The sequence below is a fragment of the Camelus dromedarius genome, chromosome 16, assembly GCF_036321535.1.
Source record: "Camelus dromedarius isolate mCamDro1 chromosome 16, mCamDro1.pat, whole genome shotgun sequence".
NCBI lineage: Eukaryota > Metazoa > Chordata > Mammalia > Artiodactyla > Camelidae > Camelus > Camelus dromedarius.
In genome coordinates, this window is record NC_087451.1 from 24,762,452 (window position 1) to 24,787,759 (window position 25,308).

Sequence of the window (25,308 nt, forward strand, 5' to 3'; positions counted from 1 at the left end):
GTAAGCGTTAGTGAATGCTTCACGGTTGTCACTTCAGTGACTGACATTACGTGTCCTTTAGGTCTAGAATCTATTAACTGAAGTATCAGCTTCACTTAAGGAAAGACCTCTTCTCAAATTGTAGTAGTGGATTATAAAAAAAGAAGTGTGCACTCTGCCTCTGCTGTTCCAATGAGTATTTACTAGATATGTGTGTAATTGCTGTATGTTAGGTGTTATGGTACCACTGCTCTTGTTTGTTTGTTTGTTTGGTGTAGGGAGGTAATTAGATTTATTTATTCTTAGAGAATTTTCTGGGGATTGAACCCAGGATCTCAGGCATGCTAAGCACGCACTTTACCAATTGAGCTATACCCTCCCCTCTATGCTACCACTGCTCTTGTCGTTAAACTACATACCTGGTGTTTTTGTGTGGATTTCTTTACATTTTATTCTGTGTAAATTGCATTTCCTTCTTTTTTTTTTTTTTTTTTTTTTGCAGAATAATGAGAAACAAATGCGACAACTCTCTGTGATCCCCCCTATGATGTTTGATGCAGAACAAAGACGGGTCAAGTTCATCAACATGAATGGGCTGATGGAAGATCCTATGAAGGTTTACAAAGACAGGCAATTCATGAATGTTTGGACTGACCACGAGAAGGAGATCTTTAAGGACAAGTAATTTGAATTTTAAGTTATTCTCTAATAAAAGCTTACGAAAGTTAGTAAAAGGTATTAGCATTTACTTGTAAGTTGAATTGTTTCCGCCAAAACTTGGCCCTGTTTGGCGTTTGAATGGACCCTGTGGAAAGCAGAGGGGATGGATTCGATCTGATCTTCCCATACGTTTATAGGTGGGGACATAGGTAACAGGTAGGAGTGGGCTTACGGAGTTATTTTAAGAGTGGCATCCAAACTTGGGTGGCATCTGAGTCACCCGGGGAGCGTTTCTGTGCCCTGCCACAGACCAGTCCAGCTGTTTCAGGCAGACAGTGCCCAGAAGCCTGCCCTCTGAAAGGGCACTGAGGGCGTTTAGGAGTCACTAGGAAGTAGTCTGCATAACATTTCTGTTCCCAAGTGTGTTTCCCCCTCTTTTTAAGCGGCTAAATGTTTGTGTGTTGTTTTTCTTTTACTCAGGTTTATCCAGCATCCAAAAAACTTTGGACTAATTGCATCTTACTTGGAAAGGAAGGTAAGAAATGAATGTTGACAAGTTTGTGATGGTTGCTGCTTTGGAACTTTTGTGTTCTGATGCGCAGAAGTAATTAGATAGAACTGATTTTTGCAGAGGGCTTGATACAGAAAAGAATCTCACATGCATAGTTCAGTGATGTTTACAATTAGACGATGACAGATTCTAAGCAGACACATTTTCATGGTTAACAAAAAATGACCTGATACTATATTTCCATAAAAACACAGAGATTACAGTGCTTTTTGAACCTCATTAAATTTCTAATTAAAATTTCAGAGTCCTGATTTTCCTTGAATTTTTTCCACAGTAGATTGGACGTAGTGTTTTTGAGCAAAATATTTAAAGAGACATTTTGAATGTTTACATATGTGCAAGAAGAAAGATAATTTAGATACTGGCTAATAAAGTGCTTGTATGTTCTAATAGTTCCTGGTATCTTTTCCATAATTTGTATGAAGACAGCTGTAACTGTCCATTAAAATAGTAGATACAGTATATATATTTTTGGAGCCTAGTTATGCTTTGTGTGTTTTTCTTCAAGTTATACTTCCAGGATACTGGAGATTTTCCTCGAAAGCGATACTTGATTTTTAAAAAATTTTATTTTGTTGGATCCTCAAAAAGAATTTTTTTTGTAGAGTGTTCCTGATTGTGTTTTGTATTACTACTTAACCAAGAAAAATGAGAATTATAAAGCCCTAGTAAGAAGAAACTATGGAAAACGCCGAGGAAGAAACCAGGTGTGTTTCATTGTTACGTGGAAGCTACTTCAGGACTGATGGAAATAGGAGCATGAAAAATGTTATCACAGGAGACTTGCATGTCATAATTGCACTTGAGGGATTGACGTTTCTGTTAAGTTCATTAGGATGTTATGACCATGTTTTTCATTATTTTGAAGTTAATACATATTTAATGTGTTATATTTTCTATTTTGAATTATTTTAAGTTTCTAGCATAGTAAAACTGATAAGGAAAGTTTGATATGTCCATGCTATTGAAATTGCATATGTCAGAGTTAACACTAGTAATGTAATTAAATATGAGAACATGACACCTTATGTGCTACACCGTCTTCACCCGGTGTTTCGTCTGAGGAGAGGCAGGTGGGGCAAGGAGAGAAGTACCTCCTGGTGCTGGCAGCAGGGGTTGTTCAGCCAGATACCTGGCACCTGGTTTTATTTCAGATTAACTTCTCTTCTGGGGTTTAGGTAGTTTAAGTGTTACAAAGCACTGACCTAAAAAGATTGTTTTCAATACAATGTAGTATATGTTTCCACACGTGCGTGCAGTTCAGTATCAGTACTTTAAAGACTGCTCTGCCCCCCCCCCCCCCATGGCTGGCCAGCCGCCTGGCGGCCACTCTTGGGGACTAAGGGAGCGAGGGGCTCGGGAGTGTAGGGCCGGAGGGGTCCCTCCTCCATCAGGGCTGCCCCCCACAGAAGGACAGGGAGGCTGAGGAGGGGAGTGCGCGGGGAGCAGGAGCAGTGCCGGGGACATGGGGACCCGCGGGGAGGGCGCGCCTCCCCCTGCAGGGCCGGGCTGCTCTGTGCCCTCGGGGGCCCTGGAGTCCGGGGCCTGCAGCCAGAGATGGTTTAAACAAGTTTCAGCTACTGATTTTTAACAATGGCTTTCTTCCTTATTACAAACTAGTATTTATAATGTTTATTTTTAGAAATTGTATGTATCACCATCAATTTTTTCAGTCCCAGATAACGAACATCAGGAGACAGTTTGATATTTATCATGCCTCCCCTTTGCCGGTTAGCAGTGTGTTGCTTGTGATGATGGAGGAGAAAGTTCGAGCAGGAAGTTCTGTGGGACAGCGAGTGTCTCTGTTATGGTGAAACTTTGGTTTTCTCTCCTGTCCTTGCCAGGGCACTGTCTCACCCCCTCTGTGGGCACCTGTCCTGTGGAGCCCCCCCCACCCCCCACCGTGGTGCTTTCTTCTCACGTCCTGTCCTGTGTGCCCGCCCCTTCTCTCCTGCAGAACTTAGGTCGTCCTTGTGCGCCCTCACGCTGACCTAAGCCTTAGGATGCTTGCCCCCAGGTGGGCTCGGTTCTGCCCTGGGCAGCCGTTCCAGCCGGCTAGTCCTGTTCACATTAGCTTTTAAGGGATTACCTTGATTTTTCCTTGACTTTTAAATTTCTCTGGTGGTTTTACTGGGAGTTTGGGAGAGGAGGGAGTTAAAGGGTGGACTTAAACTACCATTCCAGACCAAAAGAATCTTACCTCTGTTTCTTCATTGCTTGTGTCGAGACAGAGGGACAGTTCTTCAGGAGTCAGGTGGTGGTCGTTTCTGGGCGCTCTCCTGTGGCACTGAGTGACCGGAGCCCATGCTGGGTGAGCGCAGCAGCCATGAGGCCTGGGAGCAGAAGAGTAGCACCAGTTCCCAGCTGGGACAGGCTCCTTCCAGCTGCTCCATTGACACTAGACTGTAAGGGAGGTGAGGGAAGGCTCAGGGAGGCCAGTGGGGGTTCGTTTCATGATTTCAGGGGCTTGGACTAGACTGTGGTGGGCTGGGGAGAACTGGTCAGTGTCTGGGCATGTGTTTGGAGGTGAGGCCAGCAGGTTTTGCTGACAGTTAGCAGAGACAAGCCAAGTCTCGGCTTGTGGAGTTGCTGTGATGGGTGTGGCTGAGGGAAGAGAGGAGCTGGTCTGGGGGGAGATCGGCCCTTGCTGAACTTAAGTGCCTGTTGCACCCGTCCATGCGGGGGTGTAAAGTACGCAGTTCGATACAGGAGTCTCCGGTGCAGGAGGAAGATTTGGTTGGAAATAGAGAATTGGCTGTATAGAAAAAAATTTAGAAAGACTTTTTAAAAAAAAAGCATATTTACAAGTTAAGAATTCTTCAGTCAGCGTTTTACCCTGGCGGATACGGAAACCCACTGACCTGAACCTGCTTTGCCGCTCCATTATCCAGTCAGGTCTGAGTCAGCAGGGACCCTCCCCCCCGCCAACCCCGGCGCCAGGGGAGCAGATTTACCCCCGGCTGTAGGCCTGCGCTCCGCCGAGGTTGTGCTCTGTCCTTACGTTTGTGTTTGATTGCGTCTCCCCCCACCCCCCCGCCCCACTCCCAGCCTCTCTCCTGTAGGAAGGAATTTTTATTTAGCAGGTGAATACGTAGTGTGCTGTTGGCTGAGAGATTCCACATCTGTGAGGTTGGATTTTTCACCTGCTCTTGCCTTAGGGAACCTTGCATATCATTTACTCAGAAACTGAGCTTTACTTTTAGGATCATAGGGAAATGAGAGATAATCATACTTCTGTTACAGCTGTCTTCCAAGATGATTGTTGGCAAAAGCTTTAACTCTTCTCTCAAAATTCTGTTAGCTGCTGCCCAAACCATGTTTACCGTTGGCATTATTGGCCTCCTGTGACGGGGCTGAGTGGGGTTCTTCATCAGTTTTAGTTGAAGCAGCGAATGCGTATCAGAGGTTGAGGGTCAAAAGCCACTCTTCAGTGTTAGTATTTGGCATCCAGAAATAGAAATAACATGCCAAGTGGTAATTTGATTCTATGTATAACATTTTTGTTACAAGAATTCTGTCTTACTTTCCAGCATAAACTCCCATCTGATAAGTCTGTCCCTATGCAGATAAAATGACTGTGGTCCCTGCTAGTGACCTGCACTAAAGCAAGTCATTGTTAGAAACCGCAGTCTTCATTTCCAGATACTTGATTACTTTCCCCGAGAATTTATACTCCTCCATGCTGCCAACGTCTTACCTGTTAAGTATGCTGGCATGTTTTTAGTCCCCAGCGGGGTCCAGAATGCACAAGCTTATGTAAATGGAGCAGTTGTTGAAGTTGGACAACTCTCTGACTAAACCGTTGGCTCTACACGGGTTAGAAAGGATGATTTAGAGAGGTTGCACAGCTGGGGAAAGCTGTAGACGCCCAGAGGCCGTGTGTGTCTGTGGCAGCCTGGACGTGCCCCTTCATGTGGTGGGCCTTGGCCTCCACCCTGCGCGAGCGGGAGCAGCGACACGCCGCGGGCCACGGCAGCGTGAGTGCGCACGAGTGTGTGCGCGCACAGCCGGGGGGTGGGGTATGGCCGCTGCCTCCCGCCTTCCACCAGGAGGGGTTTTTGGTGATTGACAGCTTTCACTCTTGGGGAAAGTAGTCTCAAATTCAGGTGGTTTAAAGGCATTAGTTATTAATATGTTTTGATAAGATTGGCATAAGATGTTTTCTGTTTACTGCCTGAAGTGCCGTTAACAAAAGCTGTCGGTGGCTGAAGTAGCCCTTCATCCTTTCTGTCTCGCGTGCGTGGTTAACCAGCTACTTGTTCTTAAATTTAATCTTTCCATTTCTTGGCAACTTCATTGTCTGCTGAGTGGAAATTCGTTTATCCGCTTTCCGAAGACTTGAGCACTTTAGCGAATAGAAGCAGAATGTGTGAATGTTAGGTGCCCAGTGGGACACAGTGGCAGTACATCGCAGCATAGACTGCTGTTTGCTCTTGCTCTAGAGGGCCCTGCCGCAACTGATCTCATTCTCCGTTTACCGTCATGAAATGCGTGTAACTTGCACTTTTTTAGTTGGAATTTTCATTTTGCTTTATAATATGCCCTGGCGTTCATAGTGAATAGCTTATTGTTTAACAGAAATGTTTCTTATTAGAAGAGCCTCCCTAACAGAATGAAACTTTCTTTATTGACTATTAAGTGTTGGGCTTAAGGAGGGAGAGACCTGGATAGGAAGCTATTGGGAGCGCCTGTGTCTCTTAGGGGGCCCTTAAAGAGTTTCCTTTTGAAACCACGGGCTTCTGCCCTAGCCAGCCTGCTGACAGGGCTGAGGGACATGGGCTGTAGCCCCTGTCCTGGACCACAGGGACCCCGGACCACGGGGATCAGCACTTTTCCTCAGAGGTGTGCCTGAAACAGCAGCAGTTCCCACCACTGCTTGTTAAACCCAGAGGCTGTTCCTTCCTCTGCTCAGTGTCAGCGGCAGGCATCACTGTGGGTCCTGGTGTGCGCCTGCCCCGGTGGGTGCTCCCTGGCGCCCGCTCCCTTGCACCCCCTTCCACTCACTGCTGCAGGTGGTGCCTGGCTGAGCGAAGGGCTCTGTCTAGAGGCGTCACTCCCTTCTCCAGGCCCCGTCCAACTGCTTCTCCACTTTCTCCAGGTTATTTCCTCTCTCTGCAGAGCTGGGAGCTGTGTTTCAGAGGGGGCCCTGCCCTCTCCCTCCCCTGGACTGGTGAAGCCACTGCTCCAGCTGCCTCTCAGTCCCAGCCCCACGGAAGGGGGAGGACGGTCTGCTTGGCTGGCTTCAAGCAGCCGGGAATGTGAGGGTGGCTTACGTTCTTCCAAACCTTGATTGGCATTAGAAGCAGAGAGGTGTTGGGGGATAGAATTATACGTACTGCCCAAGTCTAAGGGACTCCTCATCTCTGGCTGAATTGACACCTCGCCGCCATTTCCTGGGGGCTATGAACTGTTCTCTGGTTAAGCCCGCTTGCTAGGCAGAGGGCAGAGTGTGTCATTGGTCGTCCACCTTGTTGGCTCAGTGACAGATGGTGGGGGCGAAACAGGTCTGGTGACCACTGTGCTGTGTGCTGGGCAGTCAGAGATGAAGAAAACATTGCTACGTGTGAAGCAGAGCATGGTTGGAGAGTGCAAGTTGGAAGCCTTCCTGATTTCTTAGTTTTCTCTGGCGGTAACATGTGCTGATGAGAGAAAGAAGCTGGCCGGTAGCCAGGGCGAGACGCTGGGAGGGTCAGGTGAGGCGGGTGAGTGGATCCTGGTATTGAAACAATTTAGCAAAGGGTGGACTGAAGTGGTGGCTGTAGTTCTTTACAGACTCTGAGAATCTCCTAGAATAAAGGGATCAGAGGTTGCGAAGACAAAAAGCAGGCTTGGCCACAGTGGAAATGAAGGGTGAGTGGGACGTGAGTGGTGGTGGGTGGGAGGGAGACTGTGGATCTTGGCGGTGAGGCCACACCCACTGATGGAGGTGGTGCCCTGTGGGGCGTAGTGGGCGTGGACCAGTGTTGGTAGAAAAGGCGCCGATGGGCGTAATGAGCCTCGTGATCAAGTTGTCCTTGTGCTCCCGGGAGTCTTCCAAAAGTCAGTCCATGCGCCAGGGGGGCAGAAAGGCATCGCAGGGAGGTTTGTGAGAGTTGTGGAAGGAAGTACTTGTAAAACGCTGCAGCTCATCAGTGTTCAGAAGCGGCGTAGGGAGCAGGGAGGGTGCGGATTCCTCTTCCTTGCACCGGGGCCAGCAGGCGGTGGAAGGTGGGGCCTCTTGGGGAGGCCAGGAAGGCCTCTGTTACTTTGCAGAAGCAGCTAGATTTTAGTCTGGGTAAGTGAGTGAAAGACTTTGAGATGCTATGAAGAATCAGGAAGTTTTGCTTTGTTGGGGGTTGGGAGGAGGTGCACACGGGCCGGCCGGCCGTGCGTGTCCTGATGAGTGCGTTTCAGTCCTGTTCGGTCAGACGGTCTTGATTTCTTAATTAAACAAAAATGGTAATTCTCAACACAAACTTAATTTCACTTTTATCTTTTAGAGTCATAGTTTTTTCAAATGAGACTCAAAGATAAGGAGTCCACAATTTCAGTGTCTTCTGGTCTGTCTGTACACATATTGACAGTTACACAGTTGTTAACAGCTTAGACATACTTGAGTGTTTTACTTTTTGCTTTATGTTATTCTTAGTATTTTTCCAAATTTGGTCTTGATAATGACCACAGCCATCTATTATTCCATTAAATGAATGTTCCCCTAAAGGAGTAAAAGCATGCAGATGTTTCTTGTGGTATTACCCACATTGAGGGAAAAATTGCGAACATAGTAAGTGTCTAACACTAGTAGGGGATGGTTTGATAAATTAGAGTTTATCAGATTTCAAGCTAGAATTGAAATGCTTGAGTGACAGATTAGATGTGGGAATTACGAAAAGACAGTACCATCCTTAGATTTCTAAGTGCAGTCTTAACATTTCACTCCCATGGTGGGTCCAGGCACTGTGAGTGTACGTGTGTGGCCTTTTAAGCAATACATATAGACAATATTAAAGATTGTTAGACTGATTTTTAATACATGATCCCTGATTACATTGCAGATGATTAATATGTTAGTTGGATATTAAATTTTTGTGTAGATATTTATTATTCATCATTACAATTTGAGGAGGATTCCTTTAACCTTTCAGTTTTACAAATGATGGTTCATTCTAGCAGCAAATTGCCCGACCCTCACAAGAAGAAAAAGTAGAAGAAAAAGAAGAAGATAAAGCAGAAAAAACAGAAAAAAAAGAAGAGGAGAAGAAAGATGAAGAAGAAAAAGATGAAAAGGAGGACTCTAAGTGAGTTAAATAATTAAATGTTGTAGTTATTTTTAAGTAATGAGATTAAACCTTATTGGAGGTATAACATTTTAGATAAAAGAATCAATGGGGTGTGTGTTGTGACCGTCTGATAGTTACCTGATGTAATGGAATGGAATATTCCAGGATGTAGAACTTTTGACTTAATGGACTGACTGCCAGACACGAGCTACTGCTTTTCAGGAGGGCTGGCTGCAGTAGTAGGCACTGTCGTGGAGATACACTGAGTATGATTTAATCTTTGATTCAGAAGATACCTCGGGATCTTGTTTTTGAATCTCAAGTAGTATACATTAGTGTAAAAATGCTGATAAATGGTTTTAATTTATATAATGCCTTACAGTCCAGCTTCATTGACTTCATTTTCCATATAAAGTTGACTTTCTGGTTTGTTTGTGGTGGTGGTTACTGTTTTCCTGGCTATAAAAGTAATTCTTACTCAGTTTAGAAAGTCAGGAAAAGAGGGCAAAATACAAAGAAAATTAACCTGTGACCCTGCCTCTCAGAGTCAGCTACTGCTGGTGCCTTTGTGTATGTACTCTGCTGGGGCTGGGGGTCCCTCAGCAGCTGGTGTGTTAGTTTTTCCTTCCAGGATCAGCTTCATTGAGGCATCGTTTGCATAGAATAAATTTCAGCAGCTGTAAGTGTACATGCGGACGCATTTTGACAAGTGTGTGCACTGGTGTGACCGTCACAGTCGTGACTTAGGGCGTTTCCATCACCCCGGGACGTCCCCCTGTGCTCCCTCGCGCTGGCTTCCCTCCGCCCGGTCCCAGCCCCTGGTGACGGCTGATCTGCTTTGCCTTTTCTAGAGTTTCACATGAGTGGAGTCACACAGCAGGTCGGTCTCCTGTGGTGTCGCTGCTTTTACGTAGCACGTGTCTGAGAGCAGTACAGGCTGTTGCTCGTGTTAGTGGTTTTCTTCTTTTTAATATTTATTATTTCCGTAATCCTCTCGGAGATCATGAAGGTCTGTGTCAGAGCCTAAATCACTTGACGTGGTTTTTAAGAGAGTTGGATACTCATGCCATTCTAATTTTCTGCTTTAGGAAGATGATCGCTATTAATTTTTTTTTTTTTTTTAAGTCAGGTTAAACCTTTATCCTCCCACATGGTCAGTGGGTTCTGGTCATATGGAACCGTCATCTCTTTATTTTACTATTTTCTTAAAATCTCTAATTTATTTAACAAACACTCATTTATCACTGACACGAGCTGGGGCTTATGGAGGATGCAGAAATGCATAAGATGCACGCTGTTCCTGGGTAGCTTATGGTCTAGTAAGGAAATTAGGCCAGATACGGGTACTCTTTAAGCAAAAGAAAAGAGCCTGGAAGAAATGACTGGAACCAGTAAGGCACGTGAGGAGATTGCGGGGAGGCCGAGGTTCACCTGTGCCGCCTGGGCAGCGTGGAGGACGTCACGCGGGAGCTGGAGGCTCATGTGGGCATAGCAGAGGGAGCAGTGTGGGCGGATAGGCCTCTTTGAGAAATCGCGGGTGATGGTTTCATTGGACTGGAACGTGGGTGCCTGAAGAAGAGAAGTGGAAGGTGGGCGGGGGTTCGTCTGTGTAAAGCCTGAATGAACACCCAAGTGTATACTCCACTCAGGAGTCCCTGTGGCCCTGTTGGTGAGGGGAGGTAAGACTGGAATGGGTGAAGTGGTTTATTGCCAGGCTTTCTGCTATAATACAGATCTGTTAGCAGCACAGAACGGATGGAGCGGAGGTGTGAGTCGGGCAGCTGTGCTGGGATGGTGGATGGGGGACAAAGGTCCTGCACAAGCACGGGGTTAGTGGGGAGCAGAGGCGGAGTGGTGAGGTGCAGTGAGCAGAATGTGGCACTGGTCCACACAGGAAGTAAAGAAGGAGGGGAAGAGCTGGAGGTGCTGTCAGGTCTGTGAAGGGAGTGGTTATGAGCAGCGTGGTGCCGTTAGCATCAGATGAGGGGCAGGAAGCAGGGGTGAGGAGGAGCCTGTTTTGGGAGGGTTCAGTTTGTACTAATGGGAAGTCCAAGTGCCTGAGAGATTGGGTGGTTTTATTCAGTTTGTATTGAAGAGTTTTCAAAGCTGTAATCTTTGATGTATGTGCACTTCTGAATCACAGAAGTTCCATTCGCTGTTTTTCCTAGGGAAAACCCCAAGGAGAAGGACAAGACCGATGGTGCGGCAGAAGAGACTGAGGAGAGGGAGCAGGCCATGCCCCGGGGGCGGAAGACGGCCAACAGTCAGGGCCGCCGCAAGGGCCGGGTCACCAGGTCCATGACCAACGAGGCTGCCGCTGCCAGCGCTGCAGCCGCCGCGGCCACCGAGGAGCCCCCGCCGCCTCTGCCACCGCCACCAGAGCCCAGTGAGTGCACGAGACGAGCGAGTGGGCCGTGGCTTTGTGTGGGGTTCCACCTCAGCGCTGGGGTGAGGCGGCAGGGATCCCTGGCACTGACAGCCTGGAAATACTGTTCTGAAACCCTGGCCTTGAATGTGTTGGACTTTGATGTCAGATCCTTCGAGAAAGAGCGTCAGCCCAGGCCTGCTGCCCTCGCATAGCCGGTTCTCTCGGACTGGGCTGTAACCCTAGTGTGCGTGCCGCTTGGCTCCCTTCTGCTCCAGCTTGGCACATGGGTATTTCCTAGCTTCTCAGCGACTTCTTGTTCACTTTTTGGTGGCTGTGAAATGTCACCATTGTTTCTTCTAAGGCATGATTTCTTGAGCCATTCCTTGTTGCTGAGTGAGTTGGTTGTCCCCTCCCCCTTTTAAACTAATACAGATAGCAACTATAATGAAAAAACTTTATTCACATAGCATTTTCCTTCTTTTAAGTTATTTTTCACAGGAATAAATTCTTAGACAAGGGAATACAGCGTCTGAAAGTCCAGGCATTTTTCTCTCTCACTAAGGGTCGTCTTGGTAGTTTGTAGAGAGACCATGTTAGTGATGAGGATCACCAGTGGTCCCAGTTTATCATAACGTGAAGCACAAGAGAAGACGCAGGTTCTGGGAGCAGCAAGGATGGATGGGAGAGATGATTGGACAGGCAGGTGGGGGCAGCTTGCGGAGGGCCTTGTTTGAGTTACACCCTGCTTTGCTGACAGCAGCGAGCTCACAGAGGTGCTTAAATAGAGGATCTGTCACTAGACTGCCCTTTCAGAAGGACAGCCCTGGCGCCCACGCGCAGGTGAGGTCAGAGTGGGGCCGGAGGCAGCGGGCCTGCCGAACGGTGGCGTTGTGCGCCGAGGCCCGGCGAGCAGGGCTGTCTTGGATGGGTGGATGGGAGGGAGGATGTGAAAGTCAGCCTGAGAGCCTGCCTGGTGGGTGGTCGTGCTGTTACTTGTGAGGGGAAGACAGCAGGGGCTCGTTTCAGGACTGACAACCTCAATTTTCTTTCTGTAGTGAAGAGAGTGTTCAGTTTGTGATCCCTCTTTTTACTGGATGCAGCGTTAAACAACACAGAGAGAGAGAGTGCTGAGGGGTGTGGGGTGTGGGGTCCCCCTCTAGTTTGGCGAGGGAGGGGCTGAGACGCTCCTGTTTCCACAGTTTCCTTCCCCTAAAGCTTTAAACAAGCTTCATGTCACACGAACAGCTTACAGCTTGCGTGGTTGGTGCGTTGTGATTGATAATGAAGGCTTACCTCGGTTTTCCCCTGCCTCACTGAGCGCTCTCTGTTTCAGTCTCTGCGGAACCTGTAGAAACCTCTCGGTGGACAGAAGAGGAGATGGAAGTTGCTAAGAAAGGTAAATGATAGTAGTTCGGGTTCCTCAGGGCTGTTTTTCTTTAGGGTAATTAGTAATGAACGAGGCAGAACTAATGGCTTTTTAGTTGGAAAAAAAGAGAAGCCCTTCCACAATGGTAAATAGAACTCAGGAGTGTACTTACTGCTTTTTGGTGGTGTGACGCCCTGTAAGGTCCCCCAGCGGGCCTTGCTTAAGAGGCCCACTTCTGAGGAATTTAAGATTCTCTTTCATTTTATTTTGTGTGTTTTATTAGACAGCAAGCAAGCCGTTTTTGGTTTTCCAGAACAATTGTGATTCAATGCTATTAAAGTTGTTTTGGAAGACATTGATATAAAAAGTCTTTATTATTGAAGTTGCATTTTAATAGAATGATAGATACTTTCTCAGTTTGATTTTGGTAAGGCATTTGACTATAAACCGCTGTGGGATTGCACTGAGGTCTGGAGGAGAGAGTGTGACCTTTGTAACCAGACAGAGCAAGGTTTGATTCCATCCCGCCTCTGACACGCCCACGGCTGACACTTCACCTTACTCTGCAGCATTAGAGTTTCCTGCTGTTGCTTATGAATGTCACACAAATTGAAGTTGAACTAAAATTCCTAATAGGATAAGTAATTGTTTTATAACTAAAAATAATTTATTTTTAAAGTAGAATAACCTTGGGAAGATTAACCAACTCTTTTAGGGGTTGAGGATTTACCTTGTAGTTCTAGAGAGAAGTTATTGCAAATAGCTTGATCTTTTAGTGACACACTTCAGGTTTATTTTCTATTTAGCAATAGCGTATTTCTATTAGTGATACATTTGAGAATCGTATGAACCAACTTTGTCAAAAATATAGCAGTTTGAAGTGTTCTGTCTTCAAAATACTTTTATTTGAGGTTTATTTGCAGCGATTAGCAAGTCTGTGGTGGTCGTGGTCACATGTGTTGTTCTCACCCGTTCATCACAGTGTCGTGGTGAAGTAAGCAGACGCCAGGTCTGTCTAGGGCTCTCGTTCAGGTAGCTGCCCGTCCCTGGGACTGCTCAGTCTCCATGCTTCATTCTTACTCATACATCAGGCAGGATCTGGAAGTGATCCTCCAGTTACCATTATTAAGGAAGCTGCTTCTATTCACCTTGAAAAACCGATGTTTTCCCGTTAGTTATTAAAGTTGTACTGGAAATTCCTGCTTGGATACGCCTACATCTGAAGCATGTCTCTGTGTATATGCATTTATGTTCCCATGCTCCTTGCACATACACGTGTGCATAAATGTATTATTTGATGAAAGGAATGTCAGATTGCATAGGTTTCTGTGATGCTTTGTATTGCAACAATTACTATTTTTTTGAACTGGTTAGTATTTTTGAGGGCATTCCTTGACTGAATGGACTGAAGACATGCTGATTATAAATGGAGCCCTGAGTATATCTTTAGTTTGTGTTAATCACTTATATTTGATTACCTTATTAACTTTGTATTGATATACTGGTTCCAAAGATTTAGCAGTACCTAGGCCCTCGGTTCACAGGGTTTGAGCCGTTACTGTGTGTCTGCCGCTGGTCCCACCCTCGGGAGATGGATGACAAGGGTAAGCCCTCCATTAATGAGCACACGTTCCCTTTGGGTAGGAAAGTAGAGCTGCTCATGAGTCTTGTGTCCGTTTACCTTTCAGTAAGTATTGAAGTGTATCGATAAGTAATTGAAGATGCACTCTTAGTGTCAGTGATCCTGAATGTGGCGATTGATTCTGTTATCTTTCTCGCTTGCTTTATCAAATGAGTGTTCAACTAATGTTTGGTCTGGTCTTGAAATACAGGTCTAGTAGAACATGGTCGTAACTGGGCAGCAATTGCCAAAATGGTGGGGACTAAAAGTGAAGCCCAGTGCAAAAACTTCTATTTCAACTATAAAAGGCGACATAACCTTGACAACCTCTTGCAGCAGCATAAACAGAAAGTGAGTATGTCAGAGGTGGGGGGTCTTTTATGTACTGCTTTTTACTTAAACAGGGTTTTTTTAGCTTCAGAGATTGGTTTTGAGTTACATTTTTTTATGTTGTATTTTTATTAATTGCATCTGCCTGTAAAGGATATGCTGTTTCTTGGCACAAATTGACTATTTGGCTTGTTTGTTTGTTTGCTTTTTATGGAGGTGCTGGAGATTGAACCCAGGACCTTGTGCCTGCGGAGCATGTGCTCTGCCCCTGAGCTGTATCCTCCCCCCAGTTTATTTGCTGCCCAAGGAGTGGTTTAGTAGTAATGACAGTTCAGTACTTTTGAATTACTGTAGACTAGATTTGAACAGTATAAGCCTTTTGGAGTTTGAATTGAAAACTTTAGTTGGAGTTCTGTTGACCATTTGTTGACCTGTTTATTTAATGAGTTGATTCGGCATATTAAACATTTTCTCAGAAAGATTCCGTGGGGTAAATATTAAAAACCAGCAAGTATTAGAGTATGGAAAATTTCTTAACCAGGAAGTTCCAGTGTTCTCAGAGTCCACAGAGCTCTTTGAGGGTTCCATGACTTCAGAACTATTTTCATGAAAGTATTAAGAAGTTGTCTTTTTCCCAGTGTCGTGACACTTGCATCCATGATGTGAGTGACATGCTGGTGCCTTTGCCCAGTCTGGAGGGCACCACTGGTCATGGTGCTCAGAGTATTCTTCAAGTTTCGAGCATTTGCAGTTTGGGGGCTTTTTTAAATGGCAGTTTGACTTAAGAATGTCCTTGATGAAGCAGCACAAATGGACTAGCAAATCTTGGCCCTTGAGCAGCTGTCTGTGCGGGAGCCCCTGCTGTGCCCTGGAGCGTGCAGCTCTCCAGGAGAAGCGCTTCTGCAGCTGTCTGAGTTCCAGGCTGAACTAGCCTCCCCTTTTTCATGGAATGCCGTTTTTAACTGAAAGGATGACAGACAAACTATGGTTTTCAGACCTGAATGTTTGGCTGACATTTTCTTAAAAATGAGTGAGCGTGTCTTCAAGGAGAACAGCCTAGCGGCAAATTTGTCGCCACTTTTACATTCCAGGCTTTCAGGCAAAAATTAGAATTTTGCAAAATGTGTGTCCCTCACTGAGCTTAACATCTTCACAGTGTTCGCAGATGTTTCTAGTAAGACTAGTGGCAATAATAACTAATGTGATACTTTAACATGTAATGAAACGTATTCACATTTTAAAAAGCTGTGGGGCTCAGTGTTTTCCAAGTGACCGACTCGTGTTGTCCCAGTGGACGTCGTGTCTGGATAAACGATCCATAAAGTGTTTTTAATAAACCAGAGGACATGACAGCGGGATGGATTTTAATAGAGTGCAAACGTGTATTGATGTGGTTTCAGATTTCACATCACAACTAACCTTTGAGTAGAGTGTTTATCATTTTTAAAAAGATCTCAAGGAAACATGGCAAAATGTCCAATGTCTATTAGAACTCAGTGGAAGACATACAGGTGTTGCCTTCTGTGTATTTGAATTATTACATTGAAGACGAACACTATCGTCTAATGAAGAAAGTGCTTGGCGAGGTAGGAGGTCAGTGCCTGTGAAGAGAGGAGTGTTGCAGAGTTGTGGTAGGTGTCTGTCTCTTCTGTCGTCAGCGGGGAAAGGGCTGAACGGAATGGGTGAATTGGCAGAGGGGCATGGGCTGGGCACTGGGGAAACCCATGTGGCAGCTGTTAGCCAGTGCTTGAAAACGTAGCACTCACGGAATCTTCTGAAAGCTTCTTAAAAAGTGTGGCCAGAGGGTTCTTCCATCGCGTCCCTGTTCAGAATGCAAGGACTGTTTAGCCTTCAGAACCCTGCCGAGCTCTGCGACTCTACGTTGGAAAAGGGTTTCTTCTTGACTCAGTGCTTTAGGTTGGATCCTAAGTAAGGTATTCACATCTGAAGTAAGAATAAGAATAAGAAAAAATACAAAGCGTGAGCATATTGGTAATTTTTAATAGATGGGATGTTAAAGGGTCTCTGTGACAAATCCCCGTGGGAGAGGCTGACAGCCTAAGTCTCGTGAGACGTGGGGTCTAGAAGAGGCGCAGGACAGACCGCTGCCAGGGCCGGGCCTGGGTCTTCACGGACCTAGACCTTAGGTGCTACATTTAGTGACACGGGATTATAAATACATTAAATGGCCAGTGGCTTGTATATTATATATGTTACATATAAACATGTACTCTTCAGTAGAAGAATGAGCAGTTTTATGTAAAACATAACTTGCAGAAGAGAAAATCCTGTTTAAAAAAAATTTAAAAGGAACGTGTCCTCACTCACAGTAAAAGAAAGTCAGTCACGCCCGTGATGAGTTGTTGCTGTGAAGTTGCACAACTCTTAACGCTAGCGCAGGAGGGCTGCCGCAGCGTTGCTGACAGTCCAGAAGTCGAAAATCACCTAAGTGCATTAAAATAGGAGCATTTTAAATACAGGTTGGTACAGAGTGTTTCTATGGACCATTAATAAAAATAACTTGAGGAATTTGTAGTGTCGGGATATGTTCAGTTCATGATTATATTAGTTTAAAAAAAGGTGTGCTACATGACTGCATAGGGCATCCTGGGTTTTGGGCACACACGCGTGCGCAGAGGAGAGACTGAAGGAGAGGCACCAGGGTGCTTAGAGTTGCTAGCTGGTGGAATCATGAGGGGTTATTGTTCTTCTTAACGGTTTTCTGTTTCTTCCACATTCCAACACAAGTTATTTTTATTAGAAAATAAATGTGTTATCCTTATTAGAAAAAAATCACTGGGATTTTTCTGTCAGCTTTTTATCACTATTATTTGGAGGGGAGAGAAGAGCAGGAGCTTTGTGATGGCGGGTACTTGCGCAGAGCAAAGAGTAGCTCCCAGAATGCCAGATGGACGAAGCGACCCCCCATCTGTGCCGACGGTCCCTTGGCAGCTCCCTGGGGGTGACGGCCCTCCAGCCCGAGCACTTGTCTGCCGCGCAGCCCTCCCTCTGCTCTCCAGCCTGTGTGTGCCCGTACTCTGCCTTCCTTCCTTCCTTTCTCGTTACTTAAGTCCGGAATAATTTGTTTTACTCCTTTAGGCCTCACGGAAGCCTCGTGAAGAGCGAGACGTGTCTCAGTGTGAGAGTGTAGCTTCCACTGTTTCTGCTCAGGAGGACGAAGATATTGAAGCCTCCAATGAAGAGGAGAATCCAGAGGACAGTGAAGGTATCTCAGACCTTCGATTTGGTCGTAGCTTCTACGAGCCCAAATGTATGATGTTTTGCTTCGTCACTTGACTATTCAGGAATTGCTTCAGTACGGAAATAGCATATCGGGTTTTTAAGGCAAAGACTTTAAATGTGAACACAATGTGTTTATTCATTCAGTCAACGCACATTTACTTATGTAGCACTTGAGGTGGTCCAGGTGCTATGACCAGAGGGTCTTGAAAGCGGCAGGCCTGCCGCAGGCCTCAGTGCTGACGCCGCTGCGAGGCCTGTGTGTCTGAACTGGAGCCACGTGTGTGTGTTCAGTCAGTATGATCAGTTCCATTTCCCTCTTTATTTTATTGCATTGAGTTTGATTTACTTCAGTTTTTACAGAGACTTAACATGTCATTGATTTTTCACAAAGAATGTATTAATAACCCGAGGAGCCCTGGTAGAAAAAAAAGTCAACCCAGGGAACTTAAGAAAAGATGTAAAATCCTCTCTGTGACTTAAACAAATTAATGACAGCTTCCTGAAGAAGTAGATGTTTTCTTGAGTTTTTGCTAGTTTAGAAAGGTTCTTGATTTATTTTATTTTATGTTACTAGTAAAGTTTCTGTAGATTTCTTTTGTAAATTTCCCACTTCTGAAGTAGGGATTTTCACAGTGATTTCACAGCTGTTAACATATAAACTTACTGTCTTAAATATGTTCATGTTTTGTGCATGCAGACATTTTCTCCGTTTGTTGGCTCTGTGTGTTGTTTCTTCTGCAAGTGACCGGCGCGAGCCCTCCGCGCGGGCAGAGCTGCTGGCGCCCTCCTCGGCAGGCTCTTGCAGCCTCAGCTTAGGCAGTTCTGCGCCTTCTGGGAGTTTCAGAAATGCTAGCTTTTGTTTTATTTTTTCCACAAGTTGTTGAGTTTTAAATTTAAAATTTGTCTTGAAATGGGTTTTGGCTTGGAACAATAAGTAAACTTGATTCTGTGGGATGTTGTGAAGAATGAGGCCAGTGTTCCAAGAAGGCAGCGGACCCGGCGTAGACCCGCCATGGGGCGGTGCTGGGAGGAGCTGGCTCAGTGGAGTCTGTGTCGGAATCCGGAATCCGAGGTGTGTGGCAGGCCGCCTGCACTCCTCGGGTTACCCACGTGCAGAAAGCCCGTGCTGGTCTCCCTGGGCTGCCATAGCGGACTTTTACAGATCCGGGGCCGTCAACAGGAGAAATGTATTTTCTCCTGGTTCTGGAGGGGCAGCCCCCGAGCGGGGAGCTGCTGGCGTTGTCTCTGGTGAGCCTGTCTTCCTGCGCGCAGGTGGCCGCCTCGGGCCCTGCGGCCTGGGGCCTGCCTTCCGTACGCGTGCGCTCCTGCTGTCTCTTCCTCTTCGTGTGAGGACGCCGGTCTTGTTGGGTGAGGGCCCCTCTTAACGGCCTCATTTACCCTTCATCGCCTCCTTCAGGGCAGTGTCTCCAGTGCAGTCACATTGAGGGTTAGAGCTTTAACGTAATTTTTGGGGGGATGCAATTCAGTCCATACCAAGGCTCAAGCCTAATTATCACAAATATGTTTATTTCAGGACAAAAAAAGCCAGTATGTTCACGGGCCAAAAGAGTCTCAAAAACTGAGCACCAAAAAGTAACTTTTTTCCTTCTGTTTTCTTCCTGTTACTTTGTCTTAATGTGAAGTTTTTTTCAAATTGTCAAATAAGGTTATTATGGTTAAGTGAGGCACTAAAATAACGTATCCATGGGGTCTCACGGAGGGTGGCCTGGCCTCCTGCCCACCCGCACACGTGGCAGTGGTGTGACATCTGGAGTGGGGAGTGCGCCTGCCGCTGGAGTCGTGGGGGCTCCGTTCCCTTTGACTTGGTGCGTGCTCACCGCGCAGCCTAAGGAGACGCTGGAGGTAGAGTGTTGTGCAGGGGGAGCGGGCACGGCACCTGCGCCCGTGCTCCTGAAACACGCGTCTGGTTGTGTGCATGCCCTTCACGATTAGGTGAGTCAAGTTAGAGCGACCGGAACTTTACCAAACCTAGGTTTGCTCTTGCCCTGCATTCCCTAAGGTGTTTGGGGGCAGGGAGGAAGAAGACACATCTGTCTGGTGCTCGGTGGGGCACTGAGCCCTGGAAACACTTGTACTGTTGGGTTGCTTGGAGGAAGAAGGTAACTGGAAAAGTGCTCATGTCGGATGGTTCCACCTGCTGCATAGTCACTAACAGGTCCTCCGTGTTTGGAAGATACATAACTTGTTAATTTGTCCTTGGATTTGAGGCTTTCCATCCTCGTGTGAATAGAAATGAGGATGAAGTCAAGTTTTTTGTTAGCCTGTCCACGCTTTGGTGAAATCTTTAATAAGAGTAATTGCTGCCCTGTGTTAAGACCTTACTGCATGTGAGGTACTGTTCTGAGCTTTTGTCCTTTGACTTTGTCTTGATTTTTGAGACTTGGACTCTGATATGAACCCAGGCTCATATATCTGACTGCCTGTGTAACACTTCCTTTTGGAGACCTAAGCGTTAAGCTTACCCTGGAAGCCACACCCTCCTCTCCCTCCAGTCTTTGCCTGGGTGTTCAGATTCTGATGCCCTTCTCGTCCCGGCACCGGTGCGTGCTCCGTCAGCAGAGGTGCTCAGCTGCTCAGTGCTTCTTTAGGTGCTCCGTTCAGACTGTCAGCACGCCTCCCTCCTGCCGCCCTCTTCCGAGCCCCTGTCTCCGTCGCAGTGGCCTCTGGTTGGTCCGCTTCCTGCTGTTTGTTCTATTTTTTCCCCCTCACGGAACAGCCAGAGTGATCTAATAAAATGTAAATCAGATCAGGTTTCTTCTCTGCTCCAAACCCTGTGGCACTTCCTCGTCTCATTCGGAATGAAAGCCGGAGGCCCCCCTGCATGAGCTGACCCCCCCCCCCTCCGCCCACCGCTTCCCCGTTTGCGCACCCCACTCCTGTCACTGTAAACTGAGATGAGAATTAGCGTTTACCGGTTGTCAGTCTCGGGGACAGCGTCGCCATTCGGTGTGTGCGTGTGCTGTGAATTGATTGCCACGAGTCTGGTTTGTGACGAGCATTCTTAGTGTCTCCTCTCTTAGCCGCTTTCAAGTCTACAGCACAGCGTTACCAACTAGTCACCGTGCTGTGCGTCAGCCCCAGGGCTGGCTTACTTTATGACCCAGTGTGTGTGCCTTTTGACTGCCTTCGTCCGCTTTGCCCACCCTCACCTGCCTCCGACAGCCACCAGTCTGTTCTCGGGATCTCTGCTTTTTGTTTTTTTTTATTTTGTTAAGCAGCAAAGTAGGTTTTAAATCGAAGCTAGTTGCTGTGCCCCCTCTTCTCCACACCCTCTCCAGACCTGGCTGCGCCTTGTCTTCTTGGCGATGGCCATTCTGGCAGGTGCGAGGTGATTGCTTCTCGTTTGACACACTGTCCTCTTTGCTGTTCCCAAGCAGGGCGACCCCCCGGAGGGCCTTTTCCTCGTGCTGATCTCTCACCTGGGGGGGTGCTTCCCCCACGTGCCTGTGCTGCTCCTCGTTGTCTTTGAGCTTCCTGAAACGTCACGTTAGCTCTCTGATGCGCCCTTGCCCCGTGGTCCCCAGTGTTGCTTCTCTTCACTGCACTTAACCACCACCTGATGTGTCGCAGGGTTGCTGTTTGTTGTCTCTTCCACACTAGAATGTCAGCTCCGGTAGAGTGCAGTTGCCGCCAGGACCTCAAACAGCGCCCTGCGCGGTGGATGTTCACTACATATTTGAATGAATGAAAGAGTGAATTTGGAGTTTTTAAATACTGTGTTATGCATGAAAAGTATTCTTTCCTATATGGTCATTTAAGTTTTTATTTTATTGTCTTTAAATATAAGTGATACATACACAGCTTTAGAGTTTCCTATTTTGCTTAAGATATTTCTGATAATTCCTGAGGTTATACGTATCTTATACTAAATTATCCTCCAAAGAGCCAGTTCTGAGAGAACTAGTTTATTAAATAAATCATCCTTTACCCAACGATTTAAAGTGTCATCTCTGGCATATATCAATTTCTCACATACCTTAGGATCTGTTCCCACACACTGTCTTCTGTACCACTGATTGGCTTTGTCTGTCTCTGTGACAGTTCCAAGCATGTTGTAACACACTGGCTCCATAGTAAATCTGAGTATCTGGGGAGGCAAGTCTCACTCTGGTACTTTTTCTGTATTTCTTGGATTTTCTTAGGGACTTATTCTTGCATATACATTATAAATTGGTTTATCTAGTTTAAGAAATTTTTCTTACAAACCATTGGGATTCTCATTGGAAGTCTACGTATTAATTTTAGGGAGATTTAAATTTTTATGTTACAGTCTTGTAAGAAAATAATCTAAAAGCTTGATGCTGCACTGACCATCTCTGTATGCTGTTTATAGCAGTGTCAGGTTGGAAGTAGCCCAGGGCCCCAGTAATAGGGGGAAGGTCAGTTTACAGATACATTCAAGCCATTCATTCACTGTACATGTCAGCGGATACTTGAGTCTGCTCTGTGCCAGGCTCTAGGCCTTGTGCTTGTCATTGGGACTTGAATGATAAACAAAATGTATGATCCCTACCCTTACGGTGTTTATAGCCTAGTGGGCCAGGAATCAAATAGTAGTGAGGAAAGTAAAACTATAGCTGTGACCAGTACACGCCCGGTAAGAGGCATAGTAGCAAAATGTAACTTTGTCAGGGGCGTGGTGGGAGGCTTTTGGAAGCATGTGATACTTGATCCACTACCCAGAGGGAAAGGTGGTGAAGGAGCACATGAGGTCTGCGGTGAGGGCCGCACAGGCCTTCCCAGAACTGCAGTAAGGCCCGGGGTGAGGGGTACAGCGAACATGGGGCAGGAGGTGAGGCTGGGAGGGCAGGTGGGTCCCCCAGCCCAGGCCTTCAGCAGGGCCACACTCTAGAGTTTGGAACTTTGGCCTGAGAGCAACGTGGTTCCATGGACATACTCTGAAGGGAATGAAGTGGGGAGGGAGGGGATGGACAGGAAAGGGAGAGTATGAGTGAGTTTTGGTAAGATTTGGTTTTAAAAACTCTCTGTGGTGCTCTTGTAGAGAGTGGTCTGGGTGCTGGGTAAGAAGAGTCCCTTTTGGCCCTTAGTGGTCGTTGTGAAGTTGAACAGAAGTGGCTGGATTCAAGGGATATTTTTAAAGAGAAACTCTCTGAGACTCGTGTAGGCAGGATATGGGGATAAATGAGAGGAGAGTTTTGAAAGATGGCTCCTAGGTTTCTGGTTTGTTTACTGGATAGTAAACACTAGAAAAGCAGCCGATTTGAGAATTGGAAGTGTTGAATAAATGTCCAGTGTAAGACATAGTGAATTTGCAGTTCCTTTGAGGTATCTAGGTAAAGATAGCATTTACGTTGTATTTATAGCTATTCACACAGCATCTGTATTGCATTAGTTATTGCAAGTCATCTAGAGGTGGTTTAAAGTCTACGGGAGGATGTGCCTAGGTTACATGCAAATACTAGGCCATTTTACAGAAGGGACTTGAGCATCCGTGGATTTTAGTATCCATGGTGGGAGCGTGGGGGTTGTCCTGGAACCAGTCCCCTGCAGACAACGAGGGACAACCGTAGTCCAAATTGAGATGTACTGAAAATGTAAAATAGAATCAGATTTTGAAGACTTAGTACCAAAAAAGGTAAAATATCTTACTACTAGTTTTCTATATTGGTTACATTTAAAAATAACAATTTGCACATATTATGTCGAATAAAATATGCCGTTAAAGTTAAGTTTACCTATCTCTCTTTTTACTTTCTTACTGTGGCCACCAGAAAAATTAAAATGACAGATGTGAGGTGCCTTATGTTTCTGTTGGACGGTGCCGTTATTGAGCGTTAGCTCTCCCAGGTCAAAAGGAAGCACAGAGACAGGCTGGTAGAAAAAAAGAGTGCTTTTTGTTCACTTCTGTTTTTCCATCTCTTTTTGTTTTTCAAATTTCATATGAATTGCTTTTAGACATCAGAGCCTTCACACTTGGATTTCAGAAGGCCAGGGCAGCCCTGTAGAAAGCGCTAGTTTCCCCGCTGGCCTGGCCATAGTGGCTGAATGAGGTCATCAGAGGAGGGTAACTCGCCCCCAACCGCCACTTCCAAGCATGGCTCTGTCGCCACCTGAAACGTGATCATTATCAGATTTTTATGCTGTATCATTATCTTTAAGGTGCTGAAAATAGTTCTGATACAGAAAGTGCTCCTTCTCCTTCACCAGTTGAAGCTGTCAAGCCCGGCGAGGACAGCACTGAGCACGCGGCTCCTCGAGGGGACGCCGAGCCCGAGGCCGCCCCCGACCCCGCGCCCGGCGCGCCCCCCGCCCCGGCGGCCCCCGGCGCCGCGCCCGCCCCGGACCAGAGCGCAGAGGCCCCGGCGCCGGGCGGTGCGCAGACGGCGGAGCCGATGGACGTGGAGCGCGGGCCCGAGTCCAACCCCCCGGCGGCCGCGCAGGCGGACTGTGTGGACGTAGAGATGCGGGCGCCGGCGGACGGCCCGCCCGGAGTGGAGGGCGACGCCGGGGGGCGAGACGCGGAGCCCGAGAGGAGCGGCGAGCGGCCGGAGCCCGGCGCCGACGAGCTGGGGGCAGCCCCGCGCACCAGCGCCCCGGGCCCCGAGCCCGCGTCCGACCACGACTCCAGCGCCACGTGCAGCGCCGACGAGGACGTGGACGCCGAGCCCGAGCGGCAGCGGTGAGCGCGCCCCGACCCCTGTCCCCACGGCCACGGCCACCAGCACGGCCCCAGTCCCCAGGATCACGGTCACCACGGCCCCAGTCCCCACAGTCACGGTCCCCACGGCCGCGGTCCCCAGCACGGCCACGCCAGCCCCGTGCGAGCGCTGGTGGAGGGAGAGTCCGGTGCTCCGACGCTGGGCCACGATGCTGTCTCTACCAGACACACCCGCGGGATCGTGACTTCTTAATAGGAAAGATTTCAGGTGTTCTCTGCCTCGATTGTTACGCACATTCCGTGAGACAGCAGAAGGGATTTCAGCCGGCAAAGCTGTGAACTGAAGCCCCGTGACCGCCGCTCCTGGCGACGGAAGCGGTGTCCTGGGGGCGCAGATGGACGGGCCACGGCGCCAGCTTGCCTGAGGCGGCGCCGGCCTGGGAGGGTCAGATGCGGGCCAGAGCAGGGACCCGCGTGGCGGCGCTCCAGACAGCACGGCCGGAGTCCGAGTCCGTGGTCCTGGTGATGGTCACTTCTCATGCCAGTTTAAACTTGCGGTTACTCGTATTTGTCGTTTAAAATACCAGGCACAATACGAATGAATTTGTACGTACTTTTAGTCAAATTAATAACAGAAAAATATCATCTTTATGTTTTTTATGAAAATTAAAGCAAAAGTTTTTTTTTTTTTTACAGGAATAGATACTACTTTATTTAATATATTTAGTTTCCTAGGTGTATACTTTTCCTTGAAGGAAATGGAATCACCTAGAATTACAGTCGAATGCTGGACTGGTGCGAATTCTAGAAATGAAGTACCCCAAATCATTGTTTAAACAAAAACCCCGTTCAACTCAAAAAATCTCCCTCCCCTTTTCAATAAGAAAGAGGCAAAAAAGCTCCTCATCAGACAACCAGGTTCCGCTTGAAGCTCCCGTGTCCCGGGGTCCTGTTGTCACGGTGCTTTCTGCCCGCGGGCCTTACGTTTTCAATCTGACATACTCTGCAGTGAAATTTGATGCTAGAGTAACATCGATCACAGCGATTCTCCAGTTTTCTGTATGGTACACACTCGAGTTTTTGTCAATGACAACTAAAGTAAAATAAGGGTCCTGCTTATTAACCTTTGGTTTTTCAGAAAATTGAACCTTCTAGCGCTCTTTTCCCCACGTCTCATAATAATACAGATTTTAGTTGTCCCGGACTTTGGAGTAAACATAAATGGATTCAAGCATGTGGTCCCTTTTCAAACATGCTTTATTGAAAGCTGT

At 47.0% G+C, this 25,308-nt stretch overlaps 1 protein-coding gene across 18 annotated transcripts in view; it reads left to right on the forward strand.

Annotated features, from left to right (window-relative positions):
* The window catches only part of NCOR1 (nuclear receptor corepressor 1), a 134,293-nt gene that overhangs the window by 67,078 nt on the left and 41,907 nt on the right, over window positions 1–25,308 (forward strand). For 12 of the 18 annotated variants that reach the window (XM_064495290.1, XM_064495306.1, XM_064495289.1 and 9 more), the window contains 9 exons: window positions 482–660; window positions 1,120–1,174; window positions 1,816–1,917; window positions 8,360–8,487; window positions 10,638–10,855; window positions 12,171–12,233; window positions 14,036–14,175; window positions 17,254–17,380; window positions 23,539–24,058. In XM_064495290.1, the coding sequence (XP_064351360.1) occupies window positions 482–660; window positions 1,120–1,174; window positions 1,816–1,917; window positions 8,360–8,487; window positions 10,638–10,855; window positions 12,171–12,233; window positions 14,036–14,175; window positions 17,254–17,380; window positions 23,539–24,058 (1,532 nt within the window). The remainder of the gene's footprint in view (window positions 1–481; window positions 661–1,119; window positions 1,175–1,815; window positions 1,918–8,359; window positions 8,488–10,637; window positions 10,856–12,170; window positions 12,234–14,035; window positions 14,176–17,253; window positions 17,381–23,538; window positions 24,059–25,308) is intronic. The other 6 variants (XM_064495291.1, XM_064495294.1, XM_064495303.1 and 3 more) reach the window with 3 other exon arrangements.